General features: G+C 34.2%; 2 protein-coding genes across 2 annotated transcripts; both read right to left on the reverse strand.

Moving 5' to 3' along the window:
- Positions 1-1,318: 1,318 nt before the first annotated feature.
- Positions 1,319-1,663, reverse strand: LOC129950369 (ATP-dependent DNA helicase pif1-like). The gene has a single exon (XM_056062312.1). The coding sequence runs from the start codon at positions 1,661-1,663 to the stop codon at positions 1,319-1,321; it is 345 nt and encodes a 114-aa protein (XP_055918287.1).
- Positions 1,664-14,268: 12,605 nt separating this feature from the next.
- On the reverse strand, positions 14,269-16,852 carry LOC129952795 (armadillo repeat-containing protein gudu). The gene is made up of 6 exons (XM_056065619.1): positions 16,018-16,852; positions 15,727-15,949; positions 15,038-15,670; positions 14,795-14,975; positions 14,522-14,736; positions 14,269-14,459 (listed from the first exon to the last, which is right to left on the reverse strand). Exons 1-6 carry the CDS (start codon positions 16,632-16,634, stop codon positions 14,322-14,324), a joined length of 2,007 nt encoding a protein of 668 aa, XP_055921594.1. The 5' UTR covers positions 16,635-16,852; the 3' UTR covers positions 14,269-14,321.
- Between the last annotated feature and the right edge of the window lie 314 nt (positions 16,853-17,166).

The following is a 17,166-nucleotide window of genomic DNA, read 5'->3' on the forward strand; positions in this document are numbered from 1 at the left end:
ATTATATACAATATACATATATATTTGAATAGTACTATCATTAAACACAAAATTGTGTTACGGAAGCCGATCCATGGGGGCACTGCGTGTGGAATCTAAGAGCGATTGGAATTATTGAAATAAATAAATAATATAAATAATATAATAGTCGTTGCCAACGTTACCTGAGATTTGATTATTCATACCCAGTGCTGTCGTTTTTAAAAATTTCAATTTTTCTATCATTTTCGGGAGTATTCTCTTAAATAGAGGAGTAAAACAAAAAACACATGCTTGGCCCATGAACAAAATTAAAAACTGAAAGTAATAATTTCCAAATTCGAAGTTAATTGGCCTACTGCGAAGGTTATTGTTCCGAAAACATACAAATAAAAGGATGTAAAGCCGTGCCAAATTTTTGCTTTCACTGCTCAAAGCCCAACATTTAAAAATAATATAGTTAAACTAAATAATTTAAATTCATCACTTTTTGTTTATTAAATAAGAAATTGACAATTGAAATTATATTTTACATCACTTTTTGTTTATTAAATAAGAAATTGACAGTTGAAATTATATACAACACTAGCAGACCCGACCACGCGTTGCTGTGGCTGAGTAATTAAGGAAGGACTTAATAGACAAAATTGAACACAAATTTACATAACATTTCTAATTGTATGATATTAATAAATACTATAATTAACATAAATTAAATAAAATAACAGTTAAAGTTTACTGAAGTGCCAATCGATGAACAATTCTTTTGGTCAGCCTGTCTTTTGTCAACACAAATAAACTCGATGGTCTCCCTACACGTGAACAGGCCGCGTATAATTGCCCATGAAAGAAACATGAATTCTCTGAGTCTAAGCCGCAAATACACATTGTTTGTCCTTGTGATTTGTTAATAGTCATCGCGAAAGCTAAACGGATAGGAAATTGCAGTCTTTTGAAAGGTATTGGAGAATCTGACGGTATCATTGGAATGCGTGGTAACAGAACGATTTCTCCTTTAAACTTTCCTGCCAAAATAGTTGCTTCGAGAACATTTCCGGTGATTTTTGGATTACCAAACGTGTACCGTTGCATAGTTTAGGGGGGTTCAAATTACGCAGAAGAATAATCGGTGATCGATCAGATCATTTTTAGTTTCAACAACAGTACAGAAATTGTCTGGTAATCTTATGCATTGGGCATCTTGATTAAATTCTACTTCACCGTTTCCAATATCAAATAGTTGCTGAGAAAATACTCGTTCTGTCGGATAATTTTGGAGTTGTACTCGCATGTTTTTTGTAAACCTTAGTGTTTCGACGTTTCTCCATAAAAATGATTGTTATAAACATGCATTGATTTCATCAGCAAAAGTAGAGCGTGGAATCACTGGCAATGTCTGCCAAAAATCACCAGATACTAGTAGAATAGCTCCACCAAAAAGTCTGTCATTACTGTTTAAATCCTGCAAAGTTCTATTTAATGCTTCGAGTGAATGTTTATGAGCCATGGTACACTCATCCCAAATTATGATTAAACTCTTTTGTAACACTGTAGCCATTCCACTCCTTTTCTTAATGTTACACATAGCATTTGGATTTTTATGGACATCTAGTGGTAACTTAAAAGCAGAATGTGCTGTTCGACCACCATCTAACAAAGTAGCAGCTATGTCTGATGAAGCCATTGCTAATGCAATTTTCTTTTGTGACCGTACTTTCGCAAGGATCAACGATATCAAAAATGTTTTACCGGTTCCACCTGGTGCATCCAAAAAAAAGAAACCACTTTGTTTAGCATCAACAGCCAACATAATCCGATTGTATACATTGATGAATTTGCGATCATAATTCATAAGTTTTCAATTAATATCAATGTTTCATTATACATACATATCTGGTATGAAATCTAGATTTGGACATTGGTTTGTTTGCTTAAGGCGGTATAGTATATCTTCAGTCATGTAGTTTTTATATTTTTCCCACAGTATAGATAACTGTGTTGGAAAACATGTCGTCAAGATGATGACAAATAGTTGACGAATACAACTTGGCGAGGACGTTAAAGCTGCATCAGCAAGTGTCAGATCCCAATGATTGTCATCTTCTAAAAGTTGCAACTCACGACATGCATCTTGATACGTACTGAACACTCGACCATTACTTTTTCGTAAAAATTGGAAAGAGATTGGTCCAGGAACATTAACCAACAACAAACGCAAAATGAAGCATTCACGTTGTTTTGGATGTACTGTATAAAGTTGCCCCAGTGTCTTAGCTTTAAATATACCTTCTATAGAAGGATGTCGTTCTCCTTTTTTACGTGGCTCCCATTTTTAAGTTGACATGTTCCATGTAAAATAACATGGAATATCGGTATACAATAATGTTCTTGCGAATTGGCCAAAGGCATCAGTTTTTGACAAAGTGAGAAAAATCCAGTTAACGTCGTTTTTGGTGGTTCAAATGCTCTTTGAAAAACATTCTCTTCAGTGAAATATACACGTTGACCATTTTCAAGATGCACTGCAAGATGTTGGATAGATGGTTTTCTATGGTGTATGGGAAAACTAAATATAATAATGTATCTGCCCATTTGGTATCGTGCCATTTCGTCATTTTCATTTATGTTTTGTACTCCAAAATCACTGCCCTTATTGACGTACTTGCAAATGTACTTAATGCATTTAATTGAACTACAAAGCTCAACATTAATTTGAGCCTTGTATGTTTTTGAGAGCAGTGGTGAGTACGGTACCACCCATTGATTGTCAATTTCTAATTGGTTAGAATTTGACGTTTTTATTTTAAATGTGTGACCACCGTTATCGGCGTTTCTACGGCGATACAACGGATAACCATCGACATCAGTAATAGTATCATTCGTAAATTTCTTAGAAATTTTTTTTTACATTTCCCATTTTCCATGCATGGCGATGTCATATTAAAAGCACCACATGGCTTTTGAATCATGTGACTTGTAACAATGTCTGGAAATCTGGAATTTCGGCTGAAATAATTTGATCAATTTCTTTTGGACGAATTTTAACATTAAGCCAAATTAAAATGTGAGCATGACGTAAGCCTCGCTTTTGCCACTCAATTGAATACAACCAACAACACGTTTTGCCAAAGACTGAATATTTTACAATAAAATCAATTAAGGATTTTAATTTTTGTTTAAACACTCGTGCAGTAATGCCGTGACGATGTATCGACTGTTGACCTGGTTATAATAAAGAGCCTCCCAGTTTGGATTGAACGTAAATGTTATAAACAAATCTGGACGCCCGTAATGACGGACATAAGTCATCGCGTCCTGAATGTATTCTTGCATGTTTCGTGGACTACCGATGTAGCTTGAAGGTAATACAAATTTTATTTTAAGGTCAAAATATATTTCAGAAAACATAATGATCACTATATAATTAGAAAAGTATATTTTATATAAAGTATTTTTCATTTGCAACACATGTGTAAGCAATTTAGACCATTACTCGAAATATAAACTATCCTATATCTTAAGCTAGAACAAATTACACATAATATGCCAACTTTCACCGAAATCGGTTGACTTGGTGAAGAGTTCACTGGGAACATACATACATTTTCCTGAACAGCCGATACTTTATGTTCAAAAGGGAAACGAATCGTTCCAATGATTTGTGTTCCAATTTCACTCAATTCAAATGATAGATTTCTGTCAGTAAAATTTTGTCGGTGGATTTCAATCGGGAAATGTTTTCAATACCCGTTATTTGTTGGGAAATCTATCGATAGTAAAGTAGGATTTTACACGAATAACAAAAACAATATCCATAGTGAGAATAACACCGATAAAAGTTATAGTAGAATGTCACTATGGATAGGTTTTTGACATTTATATGAGCCTTGAATGGATCTTATGTGATTTCGTTCTCAAATGTTGGTATTGCATTTGTATCTCGATGGCTGTGTTCGTTGAGTAGTTCTGCATTTGGAATCATGTGTGTTTTACATTGCGGAAAAACAAATCTATTATTGTTGATATTATTAAGTATTAAAACAATAAACAACAAAAGATATTTATGTCTTGCTATGTCTCCAAAAAAGGTTTATCTCAGTTTGGAATATATAAATCTATACTCGATTTAGGTATATAAGGAAGCTCGCTTCAACACCACATGTTAATGGAGTAGTCTACGAAAAAAACCCTTTTTGAAGTTTTTTATTATTTTGACAGATCTTCTTTCAGTTGTACCAATTTTTAAATACAAAAATCTGGCCACTGTGGATCGTTTTGTTGGGAATTTCTCACTTTACTATATGTATATGAAATGCGAACAAAACGCACGTAATGACAGAAATGTTTAAGGATAGCTATAAACAACCTGTCAAAAAATTCCAATGTTTGTTTTCAATGATGAAAACCAATGATAGCTATAACTTTCGCCTTATACAATGTTTTGTAATTCTCGATTAAAGTTTTCGATGGCTCCCATTTTTCGGTAAAATTGTTTTCACGAAGTTCCTTAGCAGCTAGTAAGGTATTCACCGTTCCTACTTTGAATTAATTTCTTTTTTTTATCTTTAATAAGGCTAACATCTGAAAATTTTCTATCTGCTGTTGCAGTTGCACTACTATTGTTGCAAACTGATTACAGAACAGACGAATTTTTTAATCAGGGAAAACATCAAAACATTTGATTTATTTGAAATATTTCGCTATCGCAATCTGAAAAGAATGGAAGGAACATTTGGAATGGAAATAGAACACAACAGAGATATTAGTGGGTAAATGCAATAAGAGATATGCAAGTTTTGTCATTATATTTTAAATTTTGGTTTTTATTGTAAACCAAATACTAATTCCTTTTCCGTTTTATTTTGGGGAGTAGTTTTGGTCCGTGGGTAGTAGAGTAGCAGCTTACTCTGAAAGAAGTAAAATACTACTATAGTAGCAAGAATGACAGCTGTGTTCATACCTATGAATGTAAAGATTAGAGTTGTTTTAAGAAAATTGTATTCATTTGATTTTAGATTTTCTATTTTTTTTAAATCTGAAAATTTTAAAGCAACGTTTTTAAATTTGAGTATTGATACAATGCTTCATTGGCATATTTTGAATTTTTCCATAGCAAAAACATTCGATGTAAGTATTTTTTAAAATTTGTATATTTTGAAGTCAAATGGGAGTCAAAGAGTCAACGCATTGACCGTTTACGTTGACCTTCTAATAGTAGCTTCAGACTTTTAACTTTAATATTTAGCAGTGTGTAACAATTATGTGTTTAAATTGAAAATGTAAATATATAGGTACCTATTTAGAAACATATTTTTCTATATTTATTCTTTTGGAAACAGATAGGTCCAGAGCTTAAAAAGGTACATGTATAAGTACGGTATTATCTTTTTAGGTTGGCTGGTTGATGCGTAGGTAAAAGGGTATGGAAGTTTTTAGGGAATAATTTTGTTAAAATAATGTACCAAACCAAGAAAGTTTACAAAATTAGTTTAAAACTTACATCCTCCTCACCATCATTTTGGTAAAAATTTACTTTCGACTTGAAACTAATTTTGTCTTACATAAAATATTGTTTTAGACATTCAATACATTTTGTATAAAAAATCTAATAGTCAGTTTTTTCATAAGAAATTAAAATCAGCAAAAAATTGTACCCAAATTGGTAAAAATTGATGTTTGCTATTTCGTAAATAGTAGAAAATATTGTCTTCAAAATTAATTTCATTCATTATTCAGAACTTTTAAGAAATTCTTCTGAAATGGTTAACATTGGTTTTCAACTAAAAATCGATTTTGAAATCAAACTATTTCATCATATGCAAAATATTGTTGGTCATTTTTTTTAAATCATTCAACTGTCAACTACTAACCAGATTCTAATACTTTTTTATGTTTTCACACATGTTTTGTAAATTTAATTTTAATTTTTCAAATTGGCAACCACAAAAAGCTTTTTACTCTGTTTCTTTTTTTAACTTTCCATAGGAAACAGGGGCGGATTCAGAGGTCCAGAGGCCGCGGGGCAATCAAGAAGCAAAGGCACCCTCGCCCGAATTATTTTCAATATAAAGTACCTAACCCATTTTTTTTCACTCGAGTTTTCCATAAATAATTTATTGCATAAACACATATAAATACAAACGGAAAAAAGAATTATCTAAAATTAAATTTTAGGGTTAACGAACGGAACCTTTCGAGCTTTTTTCGCCGAAAAATCGTTGATGATTTCGTTGAAATCCAGTTCTTGGAGTAAATCGCTTTTAATACTCAGGAGAGAAAGCTTCGATAAAAGGGTTTTGTTCTATTGTGGTTCGAAGCCTATTTTTTATAATTTACATTTTTTAAAATGAGCGCTCTCCAGTGCATTTTGTTACCATCAAAACTAAATACAATCTCAATGCAATTTCGAGGTATGGGAATGTAGCTCTGAAATTATGATTTTCGAGAACTTGGTAGTAAAATAGTTCCGTCGATTGATCTATTCCGTAGTCCTTTTACTTTTTGCATACTTCAATCAAAGACACAAATTGAACCAACTCATTACCAAGACTAGGCTCTAAATCATCCGGATACACTTTCAACAATGCCTCTGTTGCAGCGTGCAAATTTGCAGCATCCATCTTCTCGATGTGATTCATGAATCCAAATCTCGAACGTATGCTTCATAACCCTGCAGTGTTTCAGTAAGAGAAACGGATAGCTGGTCAATTACTGGGATGAAGGCGGATTCAACCTCACATTTCTCGATCTGGTGCGTGATGGTACATTTTTATCAGCATGAGATATTTTTTGGCTGCTTCCTAAAATCATTTCGTTTGGATTCCACGAATGATGTCCATGATTCTAGTGCACGCATTGTCAATTCAAGAATCATTTTCGGGTGTTGCAACATCTTGTTTGTAGATACGCAAGATATCGTTCCAAAATGTTGCAAACATAACGGTTTTGAGACCACTCATCTTCTGAAAAATGTGCATTGCTTCATTCCTTACGATGTTGTTTTTTTGCTCTTAATTGGAAGATATACTGGTTTAAGCTTCTTCGATTTTCGAATAGCCGTTGACTAAGGCTTTCATAGCTTCAGTTCGACAAGAGCAACTAGTGTCGCTGAACTTCTTCAAGACTAAAAACTAGCTGCTTTTCTTCTCCGATAATTTCCCAATCAAAATATGGTGCCGCTCAGTAATTTCTGTGAAAAACGCCTACAAATGCACGAAATCAAAGAATTGAACAGCCGATGGACAAATTATTGATTTGAAGAACACCGCAAATTAAATTAAAAAAAAAACATTGTCAAGACACGGAATTGAATACCCAACCTCTGAGGTTGCGGACAAGTACTACCCCACTCAGCCATTAAACGATTGGTGTACTCCCTCAAGATATATATGACAAAAATCATTAAAAATTAATATAATTAAATAATCATGTATGTATAAAGTTCTGTAGGCTATAGGTAAAGGTAAAAGAGCAAAAACAAAATACATATCAAAGGAAAAGATGTTTAATAGTGTTTATTAGTTGGAATTTGTTTTAAGTGTCTATTGGGGGGCACCTGGTTGTAGAGGCCCCGGGATTCCGCCCAGTTGCCCTTCCCTAAATCCGGGCCTGATAGGAAGTTATTGTAATGGTTCCGATTTGTCAAATTGAAAATTTTTCTCGACGTTTCAAGGTCCCTAGAGTCGAAATAAAAGAATTTTAGAAATATAACTGTGCCTGCGTGTGTACGTACGTTCATAGCTCAAGAACCAGTAGATATATTGACTTCAAATAAAATTTTACATACAGCAGAAAGATGAAAAACGGGCTCTAAAGAAAATTGCGTTTGTGGTTTTCTTACGATAGCTGTTTACCAAACCAAACCAAAAACGCAGGAAAAAAAACTCCAATTAACGTTTTTTTTTTTTATAAATCAAAAAAACTAAAAAAAAATGTTCTCCTCGAAAATTTTACGAATACAAAATGATTTTATCTCCAAAACAACGAAAAATAAAGTTTTTAAAATCTGGTACAATTTTGAGAAAAATCGAATTGACAGTTTTTTTTATAAAAAATAAAAATATTAAAAAATGCATTGCTCAAAAATGGTAAAAGTTGAATTTCGACTCCAATATATTTTAAAACATTTGAGATTATGGCTTCCAACTAATTTATGCTTATAAGAAATATTGTTTTTAACATTCTGAAACATTTTGAGAAAAATAAAATTGACAGTTTTTGTACAAAAAATAAAAACCAAAAAAAAAAGTAATAAAAGTTGCTAAAAATTTATTTTCGACTCAAATAGCTATTTAAAAATTAAAAACATTGTCTCTAAACTTTTCCAATTTAACAGAAAATATTGTTTTCGATATTCAGAAGTTTTTTTTTTCAAATACCATCAGTTCGTTTGGTAAAATTTGATGTTCGGTTCTTGATATCTCAAATTAAATTCTTTCATCCAATTTGTAAAAATTTAAGAAATGCTACTTAAATTGGTAAACATTTGTTTTCGAATCAAAATCTATTAAACATCACTAGATTTGCAAACTAAACTATTTTTGTATATAAAAAATAATGTTGGTAATTTTAAAATTTTTAAGAATAATTCAACTAACAACTTTTTTAACCTAACCCAAAAATGTACAAACTTTTAAGCAAGACATTTTGACAGACGAGATGGGAAGTTATGAGTGTGGGTCGCATCCCAGCCTCTTTTTTTTAGAATCATTCAGCTGATAACTGCTAACCAGTTACTAATATTTTTTAATGTTTTCACGTATGTTTTCTTAATTTAATTTTAATTTTTGACAACCATAAAAAGATTTTTACTCTCATTCTTTTTTTTTGTCTTGTTGTTCTTCTTTTTCAAATGTTGCTCATTCTCTACCAATCAAAATACCGCGTTATTTAGAATATAAATTATAAATTATAACAATAAGGTAATTTAATAACTAATAACAAAGTGCTTTTAAAAAGTTTTAAAACGCGTCTGGCAAGTTCCCCTGAAAGTAAAACGTCTTGGATACACTTTTCTGACATCAGTGGACTATCAACTATTGATTATATATTAATTTAAGTGGTTATCCCTTTGACCCCAAAATCGAAAAAATGAGCATTTTTGAACGCCCACCCCCACCCCCGGCTGAAAAAAAACTGCCAGGCGGTTGAATATGAATTTGGCATAATGTTGCATATATGTATCTACACATATGTACATGTATATATAAATTTTGGTTCTCACTCCACTCCCAAATTTGCTGCCGGCTCTTGGTCTATTAGCTTGTAACTTATTTACCCAGGTATAAGATATTGTGTCTTGCATTTAAAAAGCATTAACGAATAAATAAATTAATGAAAATAAAATACATATGCAAATGAAAATTGACATTGCCACCACGTGAGATAACACGGCCACCAATTTTGGCCTCGTGCTGTTTAAATCACAAATCGTCAACATCCACATTTTTAAATTCGATCAATAAAAAGTGCGTTATCATCTCACAATAGTGAACGCCATTCATAGTGACTGGCTGTCCAGCCTGATTTTGAAAAAAAAAATACGGACAGATGTTTGCGCCAGCCCATAAACCGCAACAGTTACTCTTTGTGGATCAATCAATCTTGAATTATCATTCGCCGGATGCGGAAATTCTGCTTATTGACGAATCCACCGAGGTGAAAATGTGTCTCATCACTGAAGATAATGTTCTTCTTCCAAAAATTGATCATGCACTGTTGTAATTTCCTGGTATTGCTTACTTTCAAGTTTTACCAGGTTCAGTATTTATCAACAACTAAGTGATTTTTGACACACGCAATAGAAGTGTTTGATTAACTAACTTACTTCTAAAAAGTAAAAAAAAACTAATCATCACAAAATATTTAAGAAAACATATCTACATATGTATGTATGTGTCAATACGGATTACGATTACTATTAATTATGTCCCAAGAAGATAAAATTTAAAACTATGATAATGGCGATGCTTTAAGTCAAGTTCATCAGTACATAAAAGAGTATATAAAGAAATTTCAAAGCTGTCTCATATTTGAATCCAAAAGAGCATCTAATAAATCAAGACTTTTAAGCTCAAAACACAATCCAATTGTATGGCTCATTGTAACGTATTTGGAAGAAACGTCCAAACAGTTTTAAAAGCAAGAGCGCTGTAAGGAATTATATGCCATCAGTTGGATTTAGTATCTTTCCTTAAAGAATTCAACAATAATTGAACTAAAATAATAACAAAGACAATAGTAACAAATTTTGTTTTTCAAAGCCTTCCAAAGTCAAAAATGTAAATAAATTGACCTTAGAACTGCAGGAATCCATTGAAGAACTGTCCATATTATACAAGCTATTGCCAGAACGTAGACTCTTGTGATGAAATATTGACATCGTCTTCTAAAAAGCATGACTCCCAAATCGTAGACTCTTGTGATGAAATATTGACATCGTCTTCTAAAAAGCATGACTCCCAAATCTCATCATAATCTAGGATTCCGCCAAATTTATCGACGAGATGAAAGTTTCCGAAGATTGTTACCTATTATGTTATAGCCCGTACTGTTCTGGAAGATGATGATGATATACCTCTTTGCTCTTTCAACTTCTGGAACTGCAAACTGAACTTGATTCATGCTCAAATTTTTGACAGACTAAACAAACAAAAATGTTTTCGACAACAATTCTAAAATGTACAACACAATATATAAGAAAAGAAGTAAAAATAAAACAAGTGTTCATAGGCAGCTTGAAAAATATAATAAATTTATTCCTCATGATTTGAATTTGAATACATAAGTTTTCAAATTGCATCACGTACTATGATATTTTTGGATTTTGTTGGCGCACAGTATGACACGGGTCAAAGTGTTTGAATTTTGAATTTGCAAGGCACTCTAAGTACTGCTGGAACTAACAACCCTGGGCAGTGTATATTCATTAAAAAAAATTAAGGCTGTCATCTTTTGAAATTTGACAAGACTTGTTGAAATTGACTTAGAAAATGGTGAATAGTTTCCAGGTTTTTGATTGGCAATAGTTAAACGTGTGGACAAATTTGAGCTGGTGGGACGAGTTAGTGATGTGAAGAATCTATACCATATGAGTCATCAATGAATACTTGCGAACAACGCTGTCAAAATTGACGTACCAATGACAGTTTTAGTAACAACTACTAACCACTTTATAGAACGATCGTTTTTGTTTTACGTGATGTGAGCCCGAAATAAGCTGAATTTTTCTTATACTATTTTACAGATTTCAGAATAGGAGTAGGGTTTCCACACTCATAGAAACCGAAATCTACTGAAACAAACACAAAACATATACATTTTGGAATCTGATATATTTTTTTAGTTAGAATTCGAAGGTATTTACATTAAAAGAAGTTGAAAACAATTAATTTTGGTAAATGCTATTGATTGATATTCGGAAATTAAAAGCATCTTTCTGAGTTAAGGTTCTCGAATAACTTAATTTCTTTAAGCACCCTTATGAGTACAAACTTTAAGTGAATTATGTGATTGCCGAGTGACCAAACAAAACTCTTGAAAGCATCATCATACACATAAACCTTATTCCCACCCCTGCCCATCATTAAATTAAACACTGAGTACCTTTTCCAAGCAACTTGAATACAGAATATTATTCAGCTTACTAAAAATAGATATAAGATGCTTTCTTGTCTTCATCATTAGGAAGGACCATTATAACCAAACCATCCAACTGTATATCGATTAACTTTTACTACCACTTCATAATTCTTCAACTTGACCAAAGTCAGTTGACCACTTCGTTTCCTATCTATAAGTATCCTAGTTTCAAGCGATTAGAAAAGACTATATGCGATGCTCCAGACAGACTTGAAGTCCCATTAAGCATAACTCTGAGGAGAACCACAAAAACGGACATTACATCTCTGTCTTTCTAACTTTATTTTTACATGAAAGTTAAATTCATAAATTATTCGTCACTATCAAACTAACATTAATGCATTCTATGGCAACTTCACGCCTTGCGTCATGCTCTGCTCCGGTCGATGATGGACCTTGGACATAGGACACACACAGGACATAGGACACAGGCTCGGGAAGTCTGTCCATTTGCTAGTGTCATGTTCACATCCGTTGATGCAAAATGCCGTCGTCGTTGCTCATCTTTCCCGCCGTCGTCGTTCCTCGGTCACTCGTCGCCATCATTTGCAATTCCCTCTTTTGCTGTTTGCCGATGATGATGGGGTTGTTCCCCTTAAACACGGAAGAACTTGTGTTGGAAATAAAATTGAAAAAAAAAACAAGGATTTCCCATCGTTCCCATATTCTCATGCTCTCACCATCATCATCCATGTGCTTGTCCATGTCCATGTCCACCCGCAGCCGAAGCCACAGCCACCCGTCTGCTGTCCCACTGAAATGCCGCCGTCTCAGGCGAATGACCGCGTAGCGTATTCCTCTCCTGATGTCACACTGATTTATGAACATTAAATGAGAATGAGAAATGTATTCCCGTAAATGTCGTCGCAGCAGGACGAAAGTTGGCCAACATAACCACCACACTATCATCACCTACTACATACTATTCACGCTTGCCTCTCTCCTCCTCTCAGGGATGCCAATGGATGTCTCCATCATTTTACCCATCTATGGAGCAACTGCTAACTACCGCACCGTCTTGCCTTAACCATCGACTTGGATATGGTGTGATGCATAGTAATGCGATAACATCTTTGCTGTCAGGGCAAAAATTACTATGTCCCTGGAGCATCCGGCTTGAGATGCTTTTTACCAGGAGACACTGGCATCACCAGGAACTCACTAGGGGATTGAAAATTGGAATGGGAATATAGAAGTGGTGGGGAAAACTGCCCGGATACCGTGGCATTTAGACATAAATATGTTAAGAGTTTGACTACACGCCAGGACCTCCTTCCAAAATCTCCTCCTCTCTTTCCCCCCCAATAGAAATCAGAGTGAGCAAAAAGGATATTGGTAATAGCGTGGGCTTGGGTGTAAAATTCACCGCCCTTTTAAAAGTTCCATAATACTGCGGGACACGTGTTTTCAATTTAAGTTTCATACTCTCTGTCTCTATCTGTATCCTTTTGACTTGTAAGTTTCCCATCAGATCTAGCAAGTTATATGTGTGTTAAAAAAGGGGGGGAGGGCGAGAGTTAAAAACTTGATTGGTAAAAGTTCGATGAAATTTCTTTCGGTCTAAAGGATTCACAGGAATCGTGGAATGTGATTTAACTTTCAAACATTGAATTATCTTAGTTTTTGAATATATGACGTTAGAACAATTTTGAATGAATAACGTTTTGGGTGTTCGTCGTTTCATTCGTGGCTTGGAACGAATGATAGTTAGCGAAGAAATGGAGGCAAAGTTGGTTGAACTACATGGTGTCTTTTAGAATTTAATTAACTTTTGTAAGAAAGAAATTGGCTTAAGTTGCATTTTCGAACACATAACTCCGTAAACGAATAGGTGTTTTTTCTTCGTTATGCACAAGGAGGAATAAGTTTGGAGACAATATTTATCGTGAATGAAATTTGCCTTTAAATTTTGTCCATGAACAACGGATGTAAAATATCAAAAACTGACAGTTCGTAAACATAAAAGTTTTAAATTTGACTAATCAGCTTGTTACAGTTTTGATAATCGAGAAGTTTTAAAAGGTCCTGTTTCAATATGTGTCAATTATACGTTACCAAATATCAAATATCAACTATCAACTATCAACTATCAACTAGTAACTATCAACTGTCAACTATCAACTATCAACAACCAACTATCAACCATCCACTATCAATTATCAACTATCAATTATCACCTATCAACAATAAAGGATCACCTATCAATTTATCAGCTAGCGTGAATGTCAAAAGAATCTCATAGCATTTCTTGACACTTAATTTTTATTAAGCTCCAATTTCAACAGATTGTGTTCAAGCTCATACGAAATAGTTTTAAAATGTTGTACATTGGAAACATTTGAACAGAAACTTCTTTCACGCTAGTTTCAAATGGGGTTATCAGGAGCTATTAATTTTAATTGAGCTTTATTTTGGTTAGACGGACTTCACGCTCTTTCCGGACGTAATATTACTCTACTTAATGGAGTTGTTAGAATTTTTTGTCGAAAGTTAGTAAAGCTTTGTTTTGAACACTCGAAATATTGGGCTTGCCAGCTTGTTTTAAAACTAAAGATGTGCTACATTACTAGAACCAGTAATCAATGGGCTAAAATGTGTCCAGTTAATAATCAAACAATGTTTTGCTAATTCATAAATTATATTAAAGCTAAAGTTTTTAAAAAATTCTGAAATAAATCTGATTAAGTGCTTCTAAATAGCCATTACTCTTCAATTCTTAATTTATATTCTTCTGCTCTTAGCGCCAGTTCACGAATATTTCGAAGACATCCAGCTGATGCAAGTTGTAAATCGGTATCAGTTGAAGAAAGTGTTTCTAGCAAAAATGGAACAACTCCGCTCTGAAATTTTCAAGAATCTTAAATATTATCCAATTTTTAGAAGTAATAATCTTTTTTAATACCTGATGCATTGTTATGCAATTTCTTGGATCTGCAGAAAGTTTCTCCAATGCCATGGCACAAGTGCGATGTACTTTTGGATTACTGCTTATCATATAACCAACAATTGGTGTAACAGCACGCATTCGACCTAATTCTTGAGTATTGTTGCCATATCCAGCACAATTAGCTATGGCAGCAGCTAAATTCTCCCTTAGAAGATCATCAGATGTGTTCACTTGGAAAAGAAGAACACAAAATATAAACGTTAAGAAAGTCTAATAAAATTGACCTACCTAATTCAGCAAGTTTAGTAATAACCTTTAAATCAGTCAAAATAGCCAAATTGGTTGAATCTTTTGCGATGGTAGCAATAGCAGCACAAACTGCTGATAGAACAAGAATATCTTTGGAAGCTAGAAGTCCCACAACTAATTCCATAGCACCAACTAAACTTCGAACTAGCTCACCAGAATTCTGTTAAACAAAATAAAAATACTCAAAAAGCACTTTTTCGCTTTGTCAGAGTCTTAAATTACCGTAGCATTTTGAACACAAGGACATATTGCGTACGCAGCATAAGCTTGTACTCGACTATCAGTGTTCTTCAACAATGACCATATCAATCGAACAGCATCAAGTTCTTCTAGAACTTGCATGCAATCTCTATCTTCAGCACATTCCTTGAGGGCCTTCGCTAAATTCTCCAATAACGGAGGATGTGATGAATTCAATAAGGCTACAAGACTTGGAAGACCACCAGCGATACGAAGAGCATTTCTGTTACTTTTGAATCGAACGCATTCAGCAATTCCTCCAATGACATTCGTGAGGACGTCATCAGACTCATCGTTCAGCAACTGAGCAAGAACGTTGATTGTCCGAAGAGTGTCGAGTTTTTGAACGTTTGCATCAGTTGCAGCACACTTCCAGATAGCTCCTGTGGCACCTGATAAAAGAGCTTTGTTTTCCCGGTTAGCTTTGTCCTTAATGATCATGACCAGAGGCTCAAGACCTCCAGCTTCCCGAACCAAATCACTAGTTGTTGGGTCTCGTGCACATCTGTACAATGCTATGCTGCATTGCATTTTAAGATCGATATTAGTTGAGTGTAAATGGGATACGATATCAGCAATCATACCCTCTGTTGTGATGGCCAATTGGAACTTGGCCTACAAAAGACAACTTTGTGTCCACGATCATAAACATTTAAAGAATTATTAAATACCTGTGAAGAGCACTTCTGTATAGTGCCCATAATTGGTATTACAACTTCAATATGAATCGATTTCAAAAGCCTCGCCATCAATGGAACTATTCCAGTCTTCCTCATCACTTCAATATTGTGCTTCGAATCGGCCAAGGACCATAAGGCTTTCGCTCCCGCACTAGCCATATTCACACTCTCCTTCTCGTCCACACTCAGTTCTTCCATTGGAGTCTTAAGGACACTGAATTAAAAATCAAAACTTCATTAGACCTCGATAAGATAACTTTTACTATAGACCTTCGTACTCACTGCAATTTAATATCCAGCAAATCAACCAACTTCGATATGCCTCCACTCTGCCTTACGTATTTCCTAGCCAAACGAACTTTTGAAATATTAGCCAAAGTCTCAGCTGCCATTGTTTTCAAATCCTTTGCCGAACTATTCAATATGTCAACTATCAATGGCACTCCGCCCAAATCCACAATGGTCTTTCTTATATCAATATTTGATGAAATCTCAGCCAGTATCATCAAGGATCCCAAACGACACTTCATATCGTTGCACTCAAGCAAATTCACCAGCACTTCAATGCCACCGATATCTTGAATTGCAAATTGATGAATTTGCACTTGTAAGTCGTAGTCCTTGAGGCAGCATAGTGAAACAATTGTTGCCGTTTGATTGCCACCCTTAATGTATTTGACGAGCTTTTGAATGTGATAATATTCAGCTGGAATTTCAGCGGTACGGGCGGCATCTTTCCAGCGTTCTTCCTCGTCTGTGGACGAGAGTACTTCGGTGGATTCGGAATCGTAATTTGCTTCAGATTTTCTTCGTTGATGATTTCGGTCGGGACAGCTTCCGCATGAGAAATCGGTGTTGTTATTTTTCTGACGATTAATAGATACTGCAGCTACGGACATTTTTTCAGTTGAGTTTTTGGAGATGCTGATGAATGTGATTCTGATTATATTGTGTTTTGTTTATTATGACTGATATAAGGATTTCAAAACGGAGAAAACACACGTCGTTGTCGTCGCTCGTTGTGGGGGGAGTTTGTTTATTTTGATTCGATTTACAGAGCTTATTTGAATGTTGCTAGGAAGTAGAGGTTATACAGTCACAGTGTGGATATGGGGTTAATGGCGTTCTTCAAGACTATATGTGGGCTGCTAGTCATGCGCTTATCTTTAGGAGCAATACCAATATTTGTTGATGCGGGATCAAACAAACAGATGAATGTCAAACAGAATTATAAGCATTTGTGTGTAAGACGGATATTTAACCAGTGTTAGGATTTATTTTGTAAAAATGCAAACTGTTTAAATAGCTAGAAAACAATCACATATTAAAGAATTCATATACAGTTTTAAATACTTTGAATATTATAGCAGGCAGTTACATGAGGTAATTACTCCATCTTTCAAAGGAAACAACTTCACATGAGAAAATAAC

Source organism: Eupeodes corollae, chromosome 3 (genome assembly GCF_945859685.1).
Source record: "Eupeodes corollae chromosome 3, idEupCoro1.1, whole genome shotgun sequence".
NCBI lineage: Eukaryota > Metazoa > Arthropoda > Insecta > Diptera > Syrphidae > Eupeodes > Eupeodes corollae.